The sequence below is a fragment of the Maylandia zebra genome, linkage group LG8 (assembly GCF_041146795.1).
Source record: "Maylandia zebra isolate NMK-2024a linkage group LG8, Mzebra_GT3a, whole genome shotgun sequence".
NCBI lineage: Eukaryota > Metazoa > Chordata > Actinopteri > Cichliformes > Cichlidae > Maylandia > Maylandia zebra.
The window spans coordinates 9,516,697-9,539,963 of NC_135174.1; the positions used below are offsets into that span (position 1 = coordinate 9,516,697).

Genomic DNA, 23,267 nt, shown 5'->3' on the forward strand with positions numbered 1-23,267 from the left:
TCGATGCTCATCAAACTGAAAGCCTGGAGGGTGGGGAGACTTCTCGGGTATTTAAAGGTTTTACGGCGATGGTTGTCTTTGTCTCACAGACTGTCTCCACCCTGTCTCTCTGCAGCTGAAACTGCATCTCGGAGCTACTACAAGAGCTTCCCTCTCATGGATTTCTCCCACTACCAGCCTGTAGCCCCGCCTGCCTTCCAGCCTGTGCCCATTCCACCTAAAGAGAAATCATACATCCATCACCAACCCCTGCCAGCACACCACGATATCCACTCCCCTCTTTCAATCTCCATCCCCCCCAGCCACCTCGAGCAATCACGCCTCTCTAAGACAACCACACACCCGTTTCTCTCCAACTCGGCCTTCAAAGCATGGGAGCCAAACGCCCGCCATGTCCACAGGCAGACCTCCGCCCCAGCGCATGCTTCCACCTCTCTGCACAGCTCCACCCGGAGACACAACTACTCAACCCGGAGGCAGCAGAGCACAGAGAATGTCCCAGATCTCTATACTCAACCCTATGGAGGGATGTATGGAGGAACTGGAGGGGGAGCAGGACAGGGGCCACATGTCCAGGGGCAACATCCATCTCAACCCACTTATTACCACCACACCAGACAGAAGAGCTACTCCACCCACAGTGCAAATGAGGTGACTGTCTGAGCGGCAGCAACTCAGAGTGCGGCCTTCCACCATATTTAACACAAAAACGAAAACGCTTTAGCGTAAGACAAAAGGGCCAGAGTTTGGGACAGCATGTCCAACATGTGGTTAATTAAACAAGGAGTTTTTTTAAGACACGAAAAAATGAAAAGGGGTGTTTTCATAAGAGGAAACAGTCAGGTTCAGGAGGAAAACAGTGCAGAACCACCACTTTGTAGAAAATGGACTGTGCTGGTAAAGGTTATTACCGCACTTGACCAAATGTCTCGTATAATAAATGTTTAGATTTCACCCAAGGATATCTCAAATCCACTCTCAGGCTTCAATAGGCTGCAAAGCTATAAAAATGTCCAACTACTAAAGATTTTCCACTACAGTGTGCTTCAATTGCGGTTGTACAGGCCATATGGTACGGAGCCTCGCAAGGGACATGTTAGAAAAAAAAATAAAGATGAACATTTGCGAGATCTCGCAAATGTTTTAGTCGCATCCTTCAGAGGCCGCCAGCTCGTAGCCGACCGGGAGGTCGAGGCACGATGTGCCGGGAGTGCGGTGTTCCCCCCGGCTGTAGTGCACCTCAACCTCCCTTTAGCTTCAAGCTGGTGGGTAACAGACGTCTCCGAAAACGCCGGAGCACTTTTGCAAATATGTGATCTCTTGATAAACCGGGCAGATATTTGAAGTTTACACAGCTACATTCACGCCTAAAAATATCTTAAAAGTTTATTTTGTGACCCAGAAAGAGTAATATTAAAACTAACTAGCTGTCGCCATTGTTGGAAACGAATTGGCTGGGCCATGCTATGAATTCTGGGGGAGGTTGGGTCACAAAAGATACACTTTTGCGAGATCTTGCAAAAGTTCATCTTAATTTTTTCTCCCATGTCCCTTGCGGGGCTCCATAATATAGAAACATGGGCAGAACAAAAGAACAACAAAATACTACTGCCGGCCACTCTAGAGGGGAGGGCTTGATACTTCGAGTCAAATTAAGCAAAAAGAAACAGTCAGATTGTATTATTCAAAATAATTCTACCTGAGCACAGGTGAAGCAGGTGATCAGTACATGTGGCTACCAATTTAGCTAGAAAAAAAAAATCTAATTCCATTCCAAAGAAATAGTCACAGCTAGCATGCAGCTATTTTGACTCAAGTGTAGCTTTCTGTGTACTCTTTTTTTTTGTCAGTCACCTGCAAATGTTAGACCTCAGGAACATTGGAAGTGTTCATGTCATTTAATGGGAACTCTGTCTGTGTTCTCCTACTCACTACCTCCTCCACTTTAAAGGAACTCATTGTAAATGATAATAGTTTGAAAACTTTTTTGAAATTAATGTTATCAAAAGAAACCCAAGAGCTGTTTTACTTTGAGGTGACAGTGCTAGCTACTGCACCTTGCTCCTTCTCCTGAGAAGCACAGGTATGAAGCACACTAACGCAGACAGTTAGCCTAGTTTAGCAATAACAACAATTTCTTGCTGGGAAATTATCAAACTGATGTTTTTCATCTACACTAAAGTATTTATCTGGATTAAACAAATGTATAAAATCTCTGTGGCTAATGGTGTGTTCCATTTGAAGTCAAAAGTTGGAATTTAGGAGTTCATAATTGGAATTTTCACCCACCCAAGTTAAATTTCCACCTTAGAAAGATGGAATAGCATCACCAACCTCAACTTCATAATCCAAGATGGTTTCAGAGCATGTAAATGTATAAAATCTATATTATGATGCTAATGCTAATGCTAATGATACATGAATAGCTCTGCCTCTTGCTTGCTTTTGCTTTTATAGCTTTTCTTAATTTACTACAGGGACGTGCTCTACTCGGGAGATCTCTAATAACTCTGACATCTGAGGCAAATGGAACGCAGCATTAATAATGAAGCCCATGAGGAAGTTTTGGAAACTGCAGTTCCTCAAATGGCCACTTGAGGTTGGCTCTTAAAAGAGAGTTAATCATTGGCATTCATGTTTAAAAAAAAACCCCAACTTGGGCTGGTGTACAAATGAATTAAAAATAAGTTCTTTTGATGGTGAGCCAATTGGAGCTGGCTTAGTTTAAGAGTTTTCTCATTGTGATCTATATAGATATCATCAACCATTCAGTGCAATCGTCGAGGTAAAAGTTCAGGTAATTTTCAGGCCCCACAAGCTTTTGTGTGCATCAAGTTACCTCCTGTTTATCTTGTAAAAACACCTCTTCTATTTTGCAGCTCTCAGTCTACCTCCATGCACAGCTGTTTTCTCCTTGTCCCTTTTTCTCCCACCAATTTTCTGAGATGAAGCGCTTTGCATTCTTCGCCATCAGGCCAAGCATACGGGGACAGCATCCCCGTGGGTCACATTAACTGACGGTGAGGACAATGGCACCATCATGTCAGGTCCCATCAGCCTCCATCCTAGCTAGAGAAAAGAAGAGAAGGAAAGAGAGGAAGCGCGTAAGAGCCAGAGGCTCAAACTCTTTAGAAAGGAGAGAAAAGGAGGAAAGAGAACAGGAAAATAAAAAACAAACACACTGCTGCATGTTTTCCTTCCTTGGGGGAAGGAGTCAGTGTGGATCTGGTCTCCTACTATTGAACTGTCTGAGGCATAATTCAGAGTGTGCAGATGCCTGTATGTAATTTCTAACCTACAGGCGCCATTGCGGGAAAGTTTTCTGAGGCGTTTCCAGCCCTGGAGCGTTAGACATTTCTCATTTCATCTCTGAATCCCGGACAGCAAAGGACACTGTGCAGAGTTGCAGCTGTTGATTTAAACATTCAACAGTTTTTGCATTGCTTCCACTGCACTTGTTGGTGAAGATGTACAGCTGGAACACCCTCAGGAGATGTACAATGTACGACACATGTGTCCAGAAATGGTTCCATGAGGTTCGTGAATTGAATTTGTGCCGAAAGAGCTGAGGGGGGAACTTTCCTTCGATTATGTAGCAGCTGAATTAAGAGGCAGGAAAAAAGGTTGCTGTAGGTTAAATTGAGTCAAGACATTGGGCAACGCATGCAAAACAACACAGCTGCTAAATAAAGACCAAATATAGCTCTACAGCAACACATAGATGCACTGTTGGTCAAATGCAATTCTGCAGTACGGTATTTTAAACATGAAATCAAGATACTAAACAATAAGAATGTTATATGGTTAATATTTTCCTAAATGAAGGGTCCGTATATGAGTCCTTAACAATATGTCATAAGAAGACAGGTGAACAAAACAATCTGACCTATTCTGCCCTTTTGAGCAGACCAAAATTTTAACAACTCTTCCAAATGATCGAGAGGAACATTTTATTTTGGTCTCTACCCAAATTAAAGTTTAACACTTTCTCTCCTCTCACCTATATTTGTCTGTCTGCTAAGTTTTGGAGTTGTTTTCCACTGGAACAGCTGCCTGATGGAACAAGCTTGAATTTTTTTAAGACACCAAAATGTTCTGTTAAGCTGGACATTTGCATCATAATTCATTTTTGGTTCATCTCTCCATATGGACCTATTCATATTCCACCTGAACTTCTTAATAAAACAAAATACACGAGGTTTAAAATCTTGCCACCAGGCTTACAGTAGTTATCATTTATCCCTGGAGAAATGAGCAAGAAAAGCAGCAACTTTGAAAATTTTCAATTTTAAAGGGATTTGATAATCTGTGACTAGCACTGTTGTCAGCTGCTGTCATGGAGGCATTCGTAACAGGGGTTTTAAACTGTTCATTTGAACCATGTGGAGAAATGTCAGAAGTTTTGATAATAGGTAAAAGTACAGTAAATGTATATTTGGTGTCTTTTGTCAGCCAAAATCTGTCATTAATGGGGATCTAGTATCATATTTTAATTTTGGACTTAATCGCACAGCAACCCATAGCTTGAAGCAATCCTCACATGTTTTATAATGAGCCTTAGTGCAGCCCCTTGATCCACTGTTCTAACGCCTCTCCCTTTAACCCATCCTCCCAACTTTGTTCTGATTGGTTGCCCCTTGCAAACAGAAGGTTGAGCTTCTTTATCCATAGCTGGAGCTATGTGCCTGAAATGACCATAACAGAGACATGTTTAACATAAGTAGCCACCACTGTAACAGTACATGAGTGACAGAAAATAATAAAAAACACACCGCAGGTCTCATTTAACACTGTTTCTAATACTCAGTCTGGTACATAAGCTAAGTGCAAGTCTAACCTGGTATTTATGAAGGCTCGAGCCACATTCACCTACTCTAAGCACTTCAAATCGCTTAACCTGTCATATCCTCCTGAGATCCAGCCTGTTCATTTATGTCTCCTGTAATGGACATTTGTTTTTGGTCTATATCTTTTTACTTATTTGAGCTAACTTAATAAGTCATGATGTGCTCAATAGAAGATATCCTGGCCTTTCCGATGATATCTCATGTGTTTGGGTGAAAACGTTAAACTGGAAGATACTTTTTTCCTCTGTTTGCAGGAGGGTATAGTCACACCTACTGCCCGCACACTGACATCACCCGTTAACATGCATGTCTTCGGACTGCAGAAGGAAACTGAAGTAAACCCAAATCTAATAGGAGCAGCAGAGATCAGCGAGACAAACACCTGCATCATTCACAATGATGTCACATTAAGTGAATGGCATTTAGAGCTCTGTGGCTCCTGCTGTGTCAAGAAAACAAAAAAAACAGGCAACTCTTTCACCGCACCCTCTCTTGTCTTCATTCCCTTGTATGTAAACACAAGAAGGACACGTCTGTAATTATGCGATTCCCCTCTTCAACAGCGCAGTGTCCTGGGCAGGCATCCGTTTCCCCTCCAAACGGTCGGTGTTGTGGGTTTAAAATGTTGAGAGCTGCTGCTTTTTTCCCCTTAAACAATAGCAGTTTAGTTCTTTGCAGTGAACAAGTGCTTCCAATGCTTTTCCCCTGTGGTATGGAAAACTGCATTTTTCTCCACCTGATCTTCTAGTCTTGATGAAACAAACCGCTTTTTCACGTCTTTGTGATAAATTCTTGACACATTTTGTACATTATTACTCCGCCTTTTGTTGATTTTTGTTTTATGTAGTGCAACCACCATCTGGGAATCATTTTGATTTGATTTATGACTATTGTGTAAATATTTTTATTTATTGGATTTCCTATATATTTTATTTATATAAGGGCTGTATGAACAGAGAGTATTTATTATTAGTAGTAGTATTACTGCTGTCAGGTTTTAACAGAATATTTGACTTTTTGTTGGCAGAGTTGGGCAATAGACAGGCCTTTTCACATAAGTGGCAAAACACAGTGGCACAAACGAACTGCAGTACCTCTGTCTAAGCCACTGGTGAGGTCTATATGGCCAGAAGTGGTGAGAAGGAACTAGATGTGCTTTGGAACATTTGTCCGCATGTTTAAAACTGGAAGAATTATTTTTTGCTGGGTAAAGACTGCTGAGTTTACACCACTTTGGCTCCCTCAGTTACTGCAAGTAATAAAATATAATAGATACAGATGAAGTCAGAGTGTATTGGAGAGAAATACAGTATGTAGTGTTTATGCTGTATGTATCCATACTTCTTACTACAACAGAACAGCTACTTTATACCCAAAATATTCTAGAGATGTTGTTTCTAACAGACTGTTTAGAAGACACTTTTAATGATGAACTATTAAATATTGATATTAAAGAAAATTTTGAGTTTGGTTTGATTGGTTTTCATATGAAATTAATATTAGACTTCTGATCCTCATGGGCATACCACTTCAGACCACTGATAAATTGGCAGCTCTCATTTCATCAGACAAATATTGTCATTTAGTGAACTTTCTGGAAACTTTTTCTTGGAGCAGCTGGAGTAAAATGTGTTTACTTCAGAGGTAGCAGGTTCAGTACATGCTGAATATTTGAAGCAGCGTCACTCACACAAATATTTGGTCATTTAAAAACATTTAATAGTCGACCTGCCTGACTGACAAATACAGCTGATGCTGCAGGACTGATCCTGTAGTGCCACCTTGTGGCTGCTCTTTATATTACATGGAACGAGAGCAGTAGCAGTTTTGAGTCCTGGAAACTTGATTTCTGAAGCGAATCAGGGATTGCTACTAATGACATACAGTGCAAAAGTCTGGCGCTGCCTCTCTTTCCTTTATATTTTGCCAGGAAAATGGAAATAGGTGCAGAAAAACTGTGTTTGTACAATTTTACCGAGGTTTGAAAGTTAGTACTTGGTATAAACACCTTTATTCTTTAACACAAAAGAAGCAAAACATGAAGAATTTAGAAGTGGGTTAAGATGCTTGATGAATACTATAGAACTGAAGAGAAAACATTTTAATAAAGTCAACAGAAAAGTCTTCAGAGAATAACAATTTTAATGGAAGATAGTATTTGAAAATGTCACACATTTAATAAAGTGCAGAGTTAAACATTTGCCTTGTGAGGTCTAGATCATCATCAATGATCACCCCAGTTTAAACAGCCCAGGATACCACCTATGATGGTTTAGATGTCAGACGAACATATATATTAATCGTTTTAAGACAAACATTTGTCTAAACCACGTGTGACCCTCTGCTTGTAAGCAAACATCTTTTTTTTTTTTTTTTTAAAGTACATTTTCCCCCCTCAACAAATTCAGGTTCAATTCAGTGATTTTAGATTCACAATCTGAATAAACTAAAGACCTATTTATATTTGAATATAAGCAAAACGATGGCCTTTTTGAGACTTGTGCATTAATGATCTACGCAGGATCAGGATGGTGAAGGAGCAACAGGTTAAACAATATTTAGAGTAAACATGTCCCAAACACAACAATTAAACACAGTTTGCCAAAACAGTGATGGAGGTAAGTGGTTGATACGCATAGTTTTCCTATGCCTGGTTTAATCATGCAAATATAAACAGTCAAATATGCATAGTGTATATGAAACAGTGCGTCTTTATAAACTGAGAAAACTCTAAACCCGACAAAGCAAATGAAAGCTGTAAAGCTGAGTGGTCCTGAATTTAAAAAAAATATAATTCCCTGTGTTCATCAGATGTTCCTGGACGTGGCATTCTGAAGATAAAACTTTGGTCAAACGATACTTTTAAAGCCTGACGAGCCGGCAGAACGGGTTTAACTGAGCTGGCCTTGAAATGCATCCTGTTCTAATAACTACAGGAATACAAACAGTAAAAATAAACAAATAAAAAGAATTAAGGCACCAGATTACATTTTTTCTCCCTCTCCACCAAGTTCCATGAAATTCAAGTTAGTAGTTTTTACATTATTGGGATGACGGACAGAAAAAGTGGAAACGATTTCACACCCACACTGAAGAAAAGGCAGAACACAGCATGGCACGTTAAATAAACAAACTGACCGAAATGTGACAATAGACTAAGGAACAAATACCTCATTTTTGGCATTGGACTCAAATTCAGATTTGGATTTCTGCCAAAACAACTGAACTTAAAGTATCCTGTTACATCCTGGCACTTTGTGCATTTTGATAGCAATTTGTTACCAGCGTAACACAATCAGAGTCTTTACACCACCATTTTCAACATGAATATTTTTTGTAATAAAGTCTTAGAGCAAGAAGTATAAGCCTTGCCAGTGATCTTTAAATGCCACTAGGCACTTATTTGAGTAGTTCCTAAACTAATTTTATTTTAAAAAGTCACTATAAAAACTTCACATATAGATAAATATCAAAGAAAAGGTTTCCTTTAATTCCATAAATGTCAGATTTTAAATTGGGAGTCCTTACATGCCATCTCTCTGCCTCACAAGATCTCTGGAGAAAGACACAAAAAGATCTGCTGTCCATGAAAACTATTACAAATTCTCATTATCTGTGTGAATGATTAAAACAGAGACATCCTTTAGACACATTAAAACAGAAGGATTGGAAGACAAGGCCAGTGCTGGTTATGTGATGATAGTACGATTCATGGATTCTTCATCATTCGATTTTTTTGAGCAGTCATCTAACTATAATAAACTTTGTGACAGACTGCCACAATGACAGAGAGACATACTGGAGCACCTCGTGAGAGGATGACAATACCTGTTGAAAACGCCTCTCGTAAGTAGCAGTGCATGAGAGGATGAATCCTGCCTCTAAAATGACAACTTTGAATACTAATCCAGAGGATATGCATGTATAGTGATCCTGCTGACTAGTGGTGCAACGGATCACGGTTGATCCGTAATCCGAACCGATCCCACTCCACGGTTCAGCACGGACGTGATCCAAAGATTCGAAAAAAAAAAAAAAAAAGTATGTGTATGGTCCGCGTGGTGGGTCTGTCAAGCGATAGTTATGGCCAGCGCTAGCGGTCAAAGTGGAGAAGCAGAGGAGTTTGCGGTATTTGCTGCCCAGTCCGACCGGGCTAAAGCTATTACAAAAGCTACTGGGGTGTTTAGCTGCAGACGGGAGGGCGTATTCCGTTGTGCAAAACAAGGGGTTTAAACTATGATCAACGTGCTTGAGCCACGCTATGATATCCTGTTCGCGTCAACTTTAGTGGCAAGATCGTTCCAAGCATGTATGAGCAGGAAAAGTTTAAAGTTACGGCTGAACTGTCCCAGGCATCTTCTGTTGCCCTAACTACTACAAATGGGTGGAGCTCCAGGGCAACGGAAAGCCACGTGACCGTGACAGCTCATTATATCACAGCGGAGTGCGATATAATGTATTATTGTAGGGTCTACCTTACAATATAAAGCACCTTGAGGCGACTGTTGTTGTGATTTGGCGCTTTATAAATACAACTGAATTAAATGGTAGATACAAAGACTGTACTGCCCTATATTGTACCAGAATTTTTTTTAAATAATTGCGTGGAATGAGTCTTGAGTTGAATGTTTTTAACCGGCAAAAAATACTTCAATAAGTAAATGTTAAATTTTTGTCTTTTTTCGCCGATCCAAAAATTGATCCGATCCGTGACTTAAAACCATGATCCGATCCGAACCGTGAGATTTTTGATCCGTTGCACCACTACTGCTGACCCAAGAAAACGTAATCTTAAACACGTTAATGTACACAAACAAGTATAAGACCCATTTTTAGTCCCCTGTCCACAGAGTTTAGCACACCTTCACCCCTCGCATACACCTCAGAGTATGTTGAACAACACCATAAAAGTCAATAACAATAAGTGATGGCTGATTAAATATAGAAGTGACTTGCCAGCCACATGCAGGGATGTTATCAGTTATCTTCTAAAATCCACGACTCGGTCTATCATTGCCCAGCCAGGTTGTTGCCTCCAGGATTTATGACCATGGAATCCAGGAAGGGACGGAGAGCCTGGCCAAATGGTCTGTGAGGAAATACAGCAGAGAGTACAGTTACATTACAAACCAAAGTATTAGTCAGTTATATCATACAAGAACAGCAAACACTTAATACCACAAGAGTAATCGTTCAAAAGAGACGCAGGATGAAATGATTGTACAGCATACATCTTTAATGTCTTTAAATAACAAGAATTGGGCACTTAAGTTTCCATTTATTTCGGATTTTTCTACAAACGACACCGGGTCAAAATTAAATCACTCACTTAAATCTTTAATAAGTGGAGCTGAAAGTTCTACGTGTGAAAAAGGCCAATAAATGTCTGAAAGTGATCACAGCTGACCAAAATTAGTAGTTTATTTTGGGCAGTGTAAAAATAGTTTTCTCATTCTCAGTGTTTTGAGTGTTTCTCAACCCAGGTCTCTAATTTTTGACAACTGTACATTCATATTGTAATGGTGTATTTAATACAACATTCAGGGTGCATATAATTTCAAATGCATTTTTCCATTTATATTTATTATCTATAATATAATTGATATTATTATGCATTTTTAGTATTTTGCCATCAGTATCAGCAGAGACTCAATTTGACTGCACAGAATTAAGAAGCTTACGTGGCGAGGATGTCAGATGGAAGGTCTGTGATGTACGATGGGATCTTTCTGCCTGTCAGGAATTGAGCCACTTCACTGCTGAAAGTGTTGCAGTTGTTCTCAAACAAGTTGTAATTGGCACCTCTGCAACAAATGAAGGAGGAAGTCAGAGGAGGGAAGAAGAAGGAGTTCAAAGCGCAGAGAGAGGGAGAGAGAGGTGCACCACAGGGTGGAGAAAAGCAGGTGAGTAGCAGGAAGTGATGAGACAGAAACATTTTAAATGCAAAATAATGAGGGGGAAGAACACTATATGTACATTTTAGCTCATTCCTAAAAACTATTATTTAGACTCAAACAGGGCAGTAACGCATGAGGCTTGTTCTGTGCATTCAAGCTATGCACTTAATTCTACTGGTGCTACTTAAAAACAAATCATTTGTAACTGTTTGGTTCAGTTGTATTTTTCCAAAACAACAACAATAATAACAATTATAATAATAAAGATCTCATCATCTTCTTTTACCTGTACTTGGACTCTCCCAGTGAAGTTAAATACTCCTTAAAAAGGTCTTCAGGCACTTCAGTGGAGCCCATATCTACTACAGAATCAGGCGGCCCCAACAAGGTGCCTCCCTAGGAGACAAACAGATGCACACTTCAGTGACTTGTCACTGAGATTCTGACACAAGTTTCTTGATTTTGTGTCTAGATCAAACGGCTTTAAAGTGCACTGTTTATATGAGAGGATGGTGCTGATTCTTACAGGTGGACAATTGGTGATGCCTGTTGATCCACCAAAGTAGTGCTCTTTCCCGTGGACCACAACACCCGTGTGCCTGTTAGACGCCAATGCATTTGTTTTTTAAACAGTGGTATTAAAGTACTTAACTGCAGCTCAGGTGCTCAGTAAGAATACTTTTTATAGAACTTTCTTTATGTAAACTCACCATATCCCATCAATATGTCTCCCTGTAAAGATAAAATAATTTAAATTACGATCAACTTTTTCCGCCCTTAGAAATCAACAACTTTCACTTCCGAAGCATCCCACTGAGTCATGACAGAGTTTGTCAGAAACTCACCCAGCATGGAAGCACTCAGCTGACGGGCCATCCCTCTGGACAGGTCATAAACGTAAAGTTTTACTGGATAAGAATCAGTTTGGTCCATGATAACGCAAAACGATTTATTCGAAACGACAATGCAGCTAACCTTCTAGAAAGTTACTTAGTCACTACAGAGTTCCCAGCTAGCTAGCTTCCCGGTGGCAAAGAAAAGTTTAATAAACCTTCTGGTGGTGGAACTGTGAGAAATAATAAATTCAGGCTACAGGCTGTTTAAAATGCTAGTAATAACTGTAAAATAAAAAAGTAAATGTAAAACCTAGCTCGAAGTTGCCAGGAGTCAATTCCAGTGCTGTGTCACTGTCTATCAACGATAACGCTACTGTCCTATCACGTGAACAGCAGGCTTCCGGCTTTAGGGTAAATAAACCCCGCGTTTTTAAACGGGATTGGCCAATACCTTAGATTGGCAGATAAACTGCCAATAGACGATAAGACATCCAGTAGGCGTTTGAACTGTGCTTGTTCACGTATCTGAACGCGCCAGTGATTAAAACTAGCCTGGACTTGTGTGCAGAAAGGAGAAGCACACGGTAAGTGACGGAATTCTCTGACGAAAACTGTGTATGTATTTCATTTATGTTGTAAGTTTAGGCTATCAATTTTCGTGCCTCATTAGACCCATAACATTGTTACATAGTTGGCTCCTAAATGGAAATGGCACGAAAAGTGGCTAATTACAAGCTAAGCTAGCTAACATTTGCTAGCTAAAGTTAAAAACAGTTAATTAAACATTAGTAATGCGTTAACGAGACATTAAAACTGTTTTGAAATGCCTTGTCGTGTGCATAATAATTATTACCTGGTGAAAGTTGCACCATATGTTTATTTGTAGGAGTACATAGGATGCACTTTTTAAATACGCCACAGAAAAGCCTTCTGCCATTGATACTTTGTTTGAATCTAGTGTTGTAAATGCGGCAGTCTTTTATCCCTGGTTTTCACAGTAAATCCTGAGACGGGACTGAAGGCAGCACCAATGGCAGAGTGGAACGCCTACTACCAAAACGAGGATGAGGAGGGAGAGCAAGAAGAAGGGGAGCAGTCAGGGGGTAAAAGGAAAAACCGCTACTCAACGCTTATTTACACCGCTGTGCAAAAGTCTTGAGCCACCACTTATTTGTTTATATTTAGCTTCCTAAGAGCCCCACTTTGTTGTGTTTTGTGTAATAGCTTTCCAGGTTTTATGAAGGTCTTTCAAAGTTTTTCTTTAAACATTGGCTGCTTTCCCCCCTTTATTAACTCCAGTTCTTGAACCTGGCAATTTTCAGAGGAATGCTTTTAATTCTTAATTCACTTAACACTGACTTATAAATCATTCAGGTGTAGAAAGGCAACTAACAATAAAAGTTCAGCTGCAGAGTTAGGTGAGGCATCATCAATATGGAAGAACGGTCGTAAATCACAGCGGCATAGCTCCATATATTAAACGTCAGGGCTGATATAAGAGCATAAAATATAATACAACGTAGGCAGGTAGAAGTCAAGCCGAGCAATTGCGCCATCTTCCTGTCACAGTCAGGAAGTTTGAATGTTCTTCAAGAAGCCTGGAGAACTACTCCTAAAGACTACTTAATGAAATGACAAGAAACTTACCTTAGAGAGTTAGGGTTGTGTTGATGAATAAAAGTTGGCATACCAAATATTGACTTTCAAGTTTGTAAAATAGTATAAACTGACCTTTGTGAGAATACTTGCTTTATATACTGTATTTCCTTGTATCTTTGCACATGTTTCAATAAATGCTGCACCTGGCAAAAAGTCAAGAATTGAGGGGTGGCTCAGGATTTCTTAAATGATACTTTTGCTGTTATCACATTTTATTATCACATTTTAGTTATTAAAATCTACTTCAGCACAAGTAAAATGTTGGCATGTAGCATTGATACAAAAAGTGATACTGAAGTGACAACAGAATAAACCAGGTCTCCATCTTCAATAGGAGACTACAAAATTACAGGGAGAGACAGCTTGGTGTTCTTGGTTGATGCCTCCAAGGAGATGTTCATCAAAGGGGAAGACGGGGAACCCTCCAACTTTGATATGACCATGCAGGTGAGATGGCTGGTTATCTTTTTCTTTTGCTAGTTTTAATTTTATAGTAGTTATTTCGCTCTGCTTCGTATAGCAACCTTGTAACAATGATGGTTTGTGTGCTGCTCTTGTAGGTTGTGCGCACTGTGTACACCAGTAAGATCATCAGTAGCGACAGGGACCTGGTGGCTCTGGTTTTCTACGGCACAGAGCAGAGCAAGAACCCCAGAAACTCATTTAAGCATGTCTATGTGTACCATGATCTCAATGAGCCTGGTAAGATGCAGCTCTTTGAAACAAACACATAATTACACTTTATTTTGTTATTGTTTTGTTTCAAACACAAATGTAGGCAATCTTCTTATCTGCAGTTCTTTTTCCTCTTTTTTTTTTCTTTATTTCAGACCAAAACTTCAAAAGAGCAGAGCAAAGCTGCAGTCAATATTGGCTCATACTTCCTCAGTAGTTTGTAAACTGCTGAACATATCTTTCTTATACCCTTGTCTGTCTCTTGCTTTGGACAGGTGCAAAGCGAGTCCAGGAGGTGGATGCTCTGCGGGGGGAAAAAGGTGCCAAGCTGGCGGCAGAGACCATAGGCAGTGGAGAGACATCATTAGGAGATGCTCTGTGGTGCTGTGCCAACCTCTACAGTGACATCAAGCTCCGCCTCTCCCACAAGCGGCTTATGATTTTCACGTGCAGGGATGAACCACACGGAGGCGACAGCGTGAAAGATCGACAGGCTCGCACCAAGGCCAGTGATCTCAAGGAGACTGGTGGGTCTAAAAGAAGCTATTCACGCAAGCCCTTTTAACTGTAAATTTTATCACTGCCGCTCTGCTTTTATAATTGATTAACTTTACCAGCCTTTCGGGTTTCTATCTTCTGCTAATTCTGCAAGTTCACATTATTTTACTGAAGTGTGATGATTTGTTATCGTTGGTAATTGTGTATGTGGGCTGTCTTCCCTCGACCTTCTTCTTTTAGGCGTCGTTATTGATTTAATGCACCTGATGAAACCGGGGGGCTTCAACATCTCGCTCTTCTTTTGTGACATTGTAAGTCCACCAGAGGATGAGAGTGAGATGGGGCTGCAGCTGCAGCCTTCTGACAAGCTGGAGGACCTCCAGAAACGGGTGCGGGCCAAAGAGCTGAAGAAAAGAACCTTGGCAAGGCAAGCAATGGCTTTCTTTGTCTCCATAGCGTATTTATTTACCTTTTCCTCTTGGCTGTTCTTTACACTGTCTATTCTTTCTGCTGTCTTTAGGTTAAACCTGTGCCTCGGGGAGGGCATAAATGTAGCCGTGGGAATTTATGCAACTGCTGTGGCAGCTCGCAAACCAGGTTCCATCAAACTTTACAGGGAAACCAACGAGCCAGTCCGCAGCAAAACTCGAACCTTCCACACCCAAACTGGCAGTCTGCTGCTGCCCAGTGAGATAAAGAAAGCCCAGGTAATGAAAATCTCGTGATCCCAATCGAAAGCAGTGCTATGTTTATTCCATTATTTGAGTGCTTTTGATTTTTATTTTTTTAAGATTTAACTTACACATGAAAACTCCACTTTATCTGTGTGTGTTGTGTAGTATTATGGTGGTAAAGAGATTGTGATGGAGAGGGACGAGGTGGATGCCATTAAGAAGTTTGATGACCCTGGATTGTTTCTGATTGGATTCAAACCGATGGAAAAGCTCAAACTGCTTCACCATATCCGGCCTGCTGTCTTCCTCTATCCTGAGGAGGATGAGGTGAAAGGTAGAACTGTGTGTGCAGTCTGATTTAATTCTAGGAAGGAAGAATAAAACCACCACAGTGTTGACTCTGGATATTTCTAAATATTTTTTCAAATAAAGGTCATAGTCAACTTAACTTAACTTAAGTTTCACTCATCTACACCCTGCATGCAAAGACTCTTTGTTCCAAGAACGCTGAGTTAAAGCTGAGTTATTTGATAAAATAAAATAGAATTGATGATGGGTTTAAAGTAAAAGCTTTAATTAAATTGTAAGCAGCTATAAAAATTGTCTGTTCAGTCATAGTAAATGTGGATCTCATTGATACTGAATCAGATATCCTGTGATTTTTATTTATTTATTTATTTATTTATTTTTACTCAAGGCAGTTCATGTCTGTTCTCCGCCTTGCTGAAGAAGTGCAGCGAGAGGAACGTGTTCGCTCTGTGCCGTTTCATCTCCCGCAGAAACTATCCACCTCGGTTTGTTGCCCTATTGCCTCAGAATGAGGAGCTCGGCGAGGGGAAAGTACAGATTACACCACCAGGTAATGTGGTGCTGGGGTCAAGATGGCTAATTACATTTAATTATTTTAGCTTCTTTAAGTGCAACTTCAGAGTCTTTACAGCTTTTAGCAAAAATAACTAAATTTTACAGTAATACAGAGAACTCGCAAATACATAAATATTACTTAAACATTTGAACTTAGTTGTGTGTAATTAACTGCAGTGTGACGCGTCTTGTCTGCTCATGACTTTACCAGGTTTTAACGTCATCTACCTGCCGTTTGCCGATGATTTGCGGACTCTGGACCCTCCGCAGTTTCCCTCGGCCTCACAAACACAGGTGGACAAGATGAAAGAGATTGTCTCCAAACTCAGGTTCAAATACAGGTAACTCTAGAGCCCTTTTTTTTTTTTTTTTTTTAACAGGGAAAACTGAGGAGTTATATCAAATTTCATAAAACTAACAACAAGAAGTACTCTGGTTTATAGCAGAGTCATGCATTTCCTTTTTTTGTTTTTTGCGTAACCACTAATATTATTTTCACACTCTGTAATGTCATGCAGGAGTGAAGGTTTTGAGAACCCAGTCATCCAGCAGCATTTTAGGAACCTGGAGGCCTTGGCTCTGGATATGATGGCTCCAGAGGAAATTGAGGATCTCATCAGTAAGATGCAGACCTAAACACAGATCCCAGTTTCCTTTTGTGACTGCTAGAGTAATTCTGCTCATCGCGCTCTTTCTCTTCCTCAGTGCCAAAGGTTGACCAAATAGACCAGCGTCTGGGTCCTCTGGTCCAGGAGTTCAAAGATCTGGTCTACCCTGCCTACTACAATCCAGAGAGCAAGCCACCTGCCAAACGCAAAACAGGTCAGAGCATGAACCATCAGTGAAACTACGTAAAGTTATGTGCTAGTATGTGTTGTGAATTACATCCCAAGCAAAATGTTTCCAGGTAGTCAGATTGACTTATTAATAACTTGCATCATTCAGTAGTTTGGGAATTCTGTGATTTGATAAATCTGATTATTCTTTTACTCCATGAACTCGCAGCTGATACTGGAGGTGGAGCTGAGAAGAAGCCCAAAGTAGAGCTGACAGAAGATGAGTTGAAGGCCCACGTGCAGAACGGCACTCTGGCAAAGCTGACCGTGCCCGTTCTAAAGGACGCCTGTAAGCAATTTGGGGTTCGAACCACTGGGACCAAGAAGCAGGAGCTGATAGATGCTTTGATTGCCCGTTTAGGCTCATGAGGAGTCTACACCAGTCTTAATCCACAACAGCTTTGCACAAAGTTCTGGTTAATTTTTGAATCTGTTTGAGCAGTCATCATGTATGGTTCCTGTGCTTGTTTTAAACTCGCTACACGGCCCTCACATGGACCAGACGCTGTGTTTTCCCGTTGGGCTTGATTAGATAAGAATAGCGTGACAGCCCCATTATGTATAAATACTGTTTGAATGTTTTAAAAAAACTGTCATTCTGTTGTGATCAAGCACTCACTCCAGTGGTGTTTGAAATGATAAAGAAGTCTAGAAGCATTGGAATACACTGATCTTATAAATACTGTAACTAGTGGTGACACTTGATGGCGTTGCATTTGCATTAATAAACTGTTTTATACTACTCACCTGATTCCTTTTATTTACATAATCACACAGGTTAGTTCACCGTAAGCTGCATTTCTAGTTCATGTTGCACAAAAAAAGGTGTGTCCCAGGTCAAACTGCATGATCAGCATTCCTGGGCCTCGTCATTGATTTGTTTTGCTGCATAACAAAAAGGAAGTACTGTTCCTGAGGAGGGCAGGCCTGCGCAGGCTAATACTTGCGCAAAAGCAGGAAGAAGAAATTAGAGTTTAAACCCCATGTGAGTTGTACTGACAGTCTCAAAGCTGATGTCACTTGGAGGGCGATTATCTGGCTACACATCAGGTAAAAGCTGTTCATGAGCATTTTGCTGTCGATAAAGCTCAAAAAGGACTTACCGGTAACAACATTATGTTGTTTGGTTTTTCAGCTCTGTCTTGTAGTCTAGACACCTATTAATCAGAACCCTTTCCTTTTATATCAGATGAGTTTTTATTGTTATAACTGAACACTTAGGAAAATTACATAAACATTGCAGCGTTTTTCAAGCAGTTTGTTTAACCTGTGTTAGCTCTGAGCAGAAGTGGTGCTGCCTGTTCTTCTTACCTTCACACCAACTACAGCGTTCCCATCTGCTGAGACATGGAGTGTCAGTGTGAGAAAGACACCCCTGAGGATGCAGGTAGGCAAAATATACATAAAAAAATAAAAATTTACACACAAAAAATATGATATTGACTTTTTTTTTAAATTTATTGGTCTTTTTTTAGTATCATATTCTGATGCATCTTTATTTCTGCAAAATGTATGTTACATGTAAAGTGTTGAGTTCAGGCATTGTAGTTTGCGGTCTTTACAGCCAAGTTAAGTCTTAAAAATAAGTGTAAACAATCAAAAACCATGAGACACAGCTTTCTTGGGATCCTTCAGGGGATTTCATTTCTATTTTTTTTTTCTAAATGTGGGTGAAAGGCTAAACTGATGCTAAGTTGTGAACAGCTCTGCACCGCTAATGTCATGTTTGCCTCCCTGCCTTCTCCTTGATAGGCTGGTGGATGAACACCAACAGTGTCCAGATGGGACTTTTTACCGTGGTGGGGTATCTTCTCTACAGGTTCTCACAGAGTCAGTCACACAGCAACACCCACACGTGTTCTGTTTAATGACTTTTACTGATTCTAGAAAATAAATAATGAATCTGTAATAGGGAACTATTTTCAGGTAGTAAACAGATGTTTTTAAATCTTACTAGTCTTTTTTTCCATTTCTTTTTCTTTTAAACTTCTCCTGCCTCAACTCTCGCGGCCCGGTACCAAAGGACTCACGGACCGGTACCGGTCCGAGGCCCGGGGGTTGGGGACTGCTGCTGTAGACAGTCTATAGGCTCCTCTTGTTAGCTGTTTTCTTTTATTTATTTATTTTTTATATCTTTTATTTTAGATCTCACATTATTATCTGAGTGGTTGTCATGCCAGACCTGACAGGGTGTGAGGGCCAAGTTATCGAAAGACAGGAGATAAGGGGGGTGGAGGGGGTAATTGTGAGTAACATACCGCAAACATACGACACACTAGTCTAAATCTTTAAACCGAATCAATAACCTGTCATCTGAACACTTAAATGATTCAAAATGGGACAGAGACTAGAAAGAGAGAGCGTATTTCTCCTATACTGGCTTCTCTTTACTGGCTGCCAGTTAAATGCATAATCAAATTTAAAATCCTTCTCTTGGCATGAAGATCATAAATAATCAGGCCCTGTTCAATTTAATTCAATTCAGTTAAATTCAACTCAACTCAGTTTTATTTATATATCACCAAATCACAACAGTAATCTCAGGCATTTTCTGACAATAATAGAGAAAACCTCAACAATCAGAACAACCCCTTATGAGCGAGCATTTGGCAACATCGGGGAGGAAAAACTCCCTTTTAACAGGAAGCAACCTCCATCAGAACCAGGCTCAGAGAGGGAGACAGGACAAAAGATACACTGAATCATCTCTTAGTTATGCAGCAATATGCTTAGGATGCTGCAGACTTCCCATGATTCAATGAGTGTTTCGTCTTTAATCAGCTGTTTTCTCTCTGTGTGTTCATACACCACTCAGCATTTCATTATTAGTCACTATTCATCTCTTGCTCATGTCTACAGTGTCTTTTGTCCTGTATCAGCTGATTGAATGTGGAGTTTGATCATAGTAAATCCAAAAGAGACAAATAAAAGAGGGCAGTATGGATCCTACAGTTATGGCATATGAATAAATCCATGTTCATTATAGAAAATTATTATCACACTATTATTATCACACTCTGCGATACTCATTCTAGCCACACTTCCCTGCAGCTCTCCCAGCTCTGATTCGATGGCCGATTCGTCTCTTTTGTTCTTTAACTGGTGAGTTTATCTAAGCTAATACTTCACTTTGACTTCCAAGTTTCAGGACAAAACCAGCAAAATGAAACTGAGTTAATTCATGCACACTGATTATTTCTTTTCCCTTCAGGTCTGTCAGCTCTTTGGGGGTGGATAAGTCGGCTTGTGGGAACCCTCCGAGGTATAAAGCACATCCCCCATTTTACCATTTAAAACAAAATCTGTTAAACAGGAGCTGACTTTTTCCACTCCATGTCTCGTGTCTCAGTAATCCAGACCTTGTTTAAGTGGCTGTCTCGGATTTGGCGCTTTTTAGCCAGTAAGTATTTCTCGTATCTTTGTTGGATTTTGTTTTCTCTTCACTGCGTGTTGCAAATAGGCTTTTTCGGAGAGAGCGTAAAAGAAAACGTTTAGAATCTGAGTGGCTATCAGAGGACGTGACCCAGCAGTGCAAGGAGACATGTGACAGCAGTTTAAAATGTGAAGGCATCACAGCTGTTTCTGTGATACATGCGAGTAATTACAACACTAATGTAAATTTCTGTCTGCTTGCTTCCTCAGCATTTTCCTCAAGGTTCAAGTGGATCGCTGCTGTCATCAAAGCCATCAACAGTCAGTTTGTTGTCTTTTTTATTAGCTATATTTAGCTATATACTCTATATATCAATATGTATTTGTTCATTTTTTGTAGTTTGTTTTTGTGCTTTTATGGGATTTGTCTCACAAAACGATCAATGGTCTCAGAAGCTAGTGGTTTTACAGAATCAACCTTATGAGAGGTTTTCTGGTATGTTTAAGAACTCTCATTCAAAACTCCTTCAGTTTCAGGATATTTCAGGTTCTTGCGTCCTTATAATGCCCATTTTGCATTATAAGGATTATGGAGTGATTCATTTTTCTGAGATATATTTCTTGTTGTACTTGCAAATCTGTTCAGGATCATTATCCTGAGCACAAGATCCACTTTCAGCTCAGCCTCGGGTTTCAGACAAATGGTCTTACACTATCTCTCAAACTGGCCTAAAGCGTTCACTGATGTGACACAAAATTCATTCTTATGTCACTGACTGTATGTAAGTGAGGCAGCGATGTGCCCTCTTTTCCTGAATCACCATCTTTGGCATGTATTGTATTGTTTTCGGCAGCAAATATTGTTATTCCACACAAGTTCTTAAGGCTCTTCTTATAAATTTCCCAACTGAGAAAATGAAAAAAAAATGAAATTTTAGATCATCAGATTGAGCTCTTTTTGATTTAGAATCACAGCTTTACCCCATAAGGCTTTTTTTTTAAATTCTAAAATAATATTGTATTATCTCTGTAGATTCATCCAGAGACGGGTCTTTGAACTCACAGAATGATCAAGTCATTAGCAGCTTACTGAACCAAATGCTTGATCCCTCTGGTGGCAGCATTCCCAAGAAACCAGGTCTCAGGCTGGTCCTCCTGGGGCTTCCTGGTGGAGGACGGACTTCCTTAGCAGATACTTTAATGAACAACAGTGAGAGAAGCACCAAAAGGGTTCCTCTAAAGGAGAGTACTGTGCAAAGGGACTTTATAGATGGTAGAGAACTTATAGTAATTCAGACCCCAGATCTTTTGGGGACGTCACTAGGGAACAAAGAGAGAGCACTGGAAGTTCTGAGGAGTGTCCAGCTCGCCAGTCCCGGACCACATGCCTTTCTACTGGTGATGCGTGCTCCAGGCTTCACCAAGGGGGCTGAGCAGGATGCTGCCCAAGCAGTCCAAGCCACAATGGAACTGTTCGGTGTGGAAGTCAAGAGGTACATTATCCCAGTGCTCACTCGTGCAGACCGTCTGGGTCGAAGGAACACTTTAGATCAGCTGCTTGATGCAGATGCTGGAAATCTGAAAAGGGCTGTGGCACTGTGTGGCCAGAGGCCTGAGCTGGTGGATAACAGTCCCGACCGCCCTGCAGAGGAAAGAAGTGTTACACGCAGGCAGCTGGTGGAGCGTGTGATGGAGGTAATGGAGCTGAAGGGGCATTTTGTCCACGAGCTACAGAGAAGAGAAGACCACATGAGGGAGGTGCTGCTGGCTGATATGACCTCTGCACTGGCTAAAAGACTGGGATATATGTAGAGAGAGAAGAGAAGAAGAAAGGGCATTATGTGCAACAAGTTGGAAAGATGGTGGAGGTGGAGGTGTTTGCCACTGTTCAGTAGTGGACAGTGGTATGTATTATAGTTTCCAACATACCCTAGATTGTTTAAAAATATATTTCATATCAATTTTTATATTCTTAATTAGATTAATCCATCAATTTTTCATCACTTTGTGTTCTCCAGACGGCTGTTTACAGCTACTAAATGCTTAAATGTTTACTGTTTACTTTTCTCAGCAAAGTACTAATTGCTGATTATGTGGCCCAAATATTTAGCTGTAGCTGTAGATGATAATTTGTCTACCTGTGATGCATAAAAGTCACTGTTTGGAGAATTAGCATTTTAGAAATGAATATTTTATCAAATTTACTTCTGTTGTTCATTCTTCTTCCATAATTTAAGTGGGGGAAAAAACTACAAAACCTACAAAAATATATAAAAATTTTAAAGAACTAACTTGTCTGTCACTTATAGATAGATAACAAATAATTGTACGCCTAAATATGATAACATGATAATATGATAACAAATAAATGTACTCTTAAATATACTCATGAAACAACAATTACTTAAATTTTTCAAATGTATGGCTGTCAGTCAACTGTGGTTACCTAGCTTTGATAAGTAAAATTTTCCACAGACTTCTCTTGATAATGTAGCTAAAATGATGATAATGAATATAAGAATAGTGAAGCAGAGTTAGTTACATCAAATATTCAATACACTATGTGCTCTTATACTTTCACTCCCAAAAACTACAGTCAGAGTCACCAAGTATGCCAAATGTCATCTGGCTAAATAAATCCCATTAATACTAATATATTGCTATAGACTCAAAACCACAACAAGAAAAAGTTGTAATAGGATATAAGGACATAGGATTAAAGCCCATAAAATGTTTAAGTATTTTGTAGTTTACATGGTCTGAGAGGCACCTGGACCCCTACACCTCGTCTATTTTCAGGTTCCAGATTTATTCCAGATTCAAGTGTATTAAGACGCGTTTTTGACTGTTAAAAAAGTTGAGTGACAGATACAAGTAACTTAAGCTGTTCGGAAATATGAAATGATCCTCCTGTTGTTGTAATTACAGCAAATATCTATAGAAATGTTCTATCTGTTAAGTCTTTCTCTCTGATCTTTCCTGATTAGTAATGTTTCTCATATAACTTTCTACAGACACTAGAAGAACAGTAACAGTACAGTCTGTAAGCATAACACATATCAGAGAGCTGGCAGAGAGATGGGACACATATTGAGCATCTCTGCCACTC

At 40.0% G+C, this 23,267-nt stretch overlaps 4 protein-coding genes across 6 annotated transcripts in view; 3 read left to right on the top strand and 1 right to left on the bottom strand.

Annotated features, from left to right (window-relative positions):
* The window catches only part of shisa8b (shisa family member 8b), a 38,398-nt gene extending 33,579 nt beyond the window's left edge, over nt 1-4,819 (top strand). Inside the window, exon 5 of the mRNA XM_004557597.2 lies at nt 116-4,819. Coding sequence (XP_004557654.2) covers nt 116-663 — 548 coding nt within the window. The 3' untranslated portion in view covers nt 664-4,819. The remainder of the gene's footprint in view (nt 1-115) is intronic.
* Nucleotides 4,820-6,971: 2,152 nt separating this feature from the next.
* On the bottom strand, nt 6,972-11,972 carry LOC101470829 (desumoylating isopeptidase 1). 2 transcript variants are annotated; one of them, XR_001341880.4, is made up of 7 exons: nt 11,590-11,972; nt 11,455-11,476; nt 11,271-11,343; nt 11,031-11,140; nt 10,529-10,651; nt 9,804-9,936; nt 6,972-8,402 (listed from the first exon to the last, which is right to left on the bottom strand). XR_001341880.4 is itself a non-coding variant. In XM_014409724.4 (6 exons), exons 1-6 carry the CDS (start codon nt 11,675-11,677, stop codon nt 9,858-9,860), a joined length of 495 nt encoding a protein of 164 aa, XP_014265210.1. In that variant the 5' UTR covers nt 11,678-11,972; the 3' UTR covers nt 6,972-9,857. The 2 variants fall into 2 exon arrangements, 1 of the variants encoding a protein (XP_014265210.1); XM_014409724.4 differs by having other exon boundaries at nt 6,972-9,936.
* A 43-nt stretch (nt 11,973-12,015) lies between these two features.
* Nucleotides 12,016-17,528, top strand: xrcc6 (X-ray repair complementing defective repair in Chinese hamster cells 6). The gene is made up of 13 exons (XM_004557599.3): nt 12,016-12,164; nt 12,579-12,683; nt 13,574-13,686; nt 13,800-13,941; nt 14,190-14,441; nt 14,653-14,839; nt 14,933-15,119; nt 15,252-15,420; nt 15,784-15,945; nt 16,162-16,291; nt 16,469-16,569; nt 16,656-16,772; nt 16,956-17,528. The coding sequence occupies exons 2-13, from the start codon at nt 12,611-12,613 to the stop codon at nt 17,153-17,155; spliced, it is 1,833 nt and encodes a 610-aa protein (XP_004557656.1). The 5' UTR covers nt 12,016-12,164; nt 12,579-12,610; the 3' UTR covers nt 17,156-17,528.
* A 183-nt stretch (nt 17,529-17,711) lies between these two features.
* On the top strand, nt 17,712-22,362 carry LOC101471396 (uncharacterized). 2 transcript variants are annotated; one of them, XM_004557600.2, is made up of 8 exons: nt 17,712-17,836; nt 18,063-18,173; nt 18,539-18,616; nt 19,838-19,888; nt 19,998-20,048; nt 20,136-20,186; nt 20,429-20,479; nt 21,192-22,362. In XM_004557600.2, the coding sequence occupies exons 2-8, from the start codon at nt 18,134-18,136 to the stop codon at nt 21,968-21,970; spliced, it is 1,101 nt and encodes a 366-aa protein (XP_004557657.1). In that variant the 5' UTR covers nt 17,712-17,836; nt 18,063-18,133; the 3' UTR covers nt 21,971-22,362. The 2 variants fall into 2 exon arrangements, with proteins under 2 accessions (XP_004557657.1, XP_004557658.1); XM_004557601.2 differs by having other exon boundaries at nt 17,738-17,836; nt 18,073-18,173.
* The last annotated feature ends 905 nt before the right edge of the window (nt 22,363-23,267 follow it).

Bases quoted from the DNA above. Each gene is read 5' to 3' on its own strand.
- LOC101470829 (XM_014409724.4), bottom strand. From the start codon at position 11,677: ATGGACCAAACTGATTCTTATCCAGTAAAACTTTACGTTTATGACCTG. The intron at 11,344-11,454 runs GTGAGTTTACAT...GGCGTCTAACAG, and splicing joins AGACATATTGATGGGATATG to GCACACGGGTGTTGTGGTCC. The intron at 10,652-11,030 runs GTAAAAGAAGAT...CATTTGTTGCAG, and splicing joins CTGGGAGAGTCCAAGTACAG to AGGTGCCAATTACAACTTGT.
- xrcc6 (XM_004557599.3), top strand. From the start codon at position 12,611: ATGGCAGAGTGGAACGCCTACTACCAAAACGAGGATGAGGAGGGAGAG. The intron at 16,570-16,655 runs GTAAGATGCAGA...TCTCTTCCTCAG, and splicing joins GGAAATTGAGGATCTCATCA to TGCCAAAGGTTGACCAAATA. The intron at 16,773-16,955 runs GTCAGAGCATGA...ATGAACTCGCAG, and splicing joins ACCTGCCAAACGCAAAACAG to CTGATACTGGAGGTGGAGCT.
- LOC101471396 (XM_004557600.2), top strand. From the start codon at position 18,134: ATGGAGTGTCAGTGTGAGAAAGACACCCCTGAGGATGCAG. The intron at 18,617-19,837 runs GTCAGTCACACA...ACTTCCCTGCAG, and splicing joins TCTCTACAGGTTCTCACAGA to CTCTCCCAGCTCTGATTCGA. The intron at 20,480-21,191 runs GTCAGTTTGTTG...TTATCTCTGTAG, and splicing joins TGTCATCAAAGCCATCAACA to ATTCATCCAGAGACGGGTCT.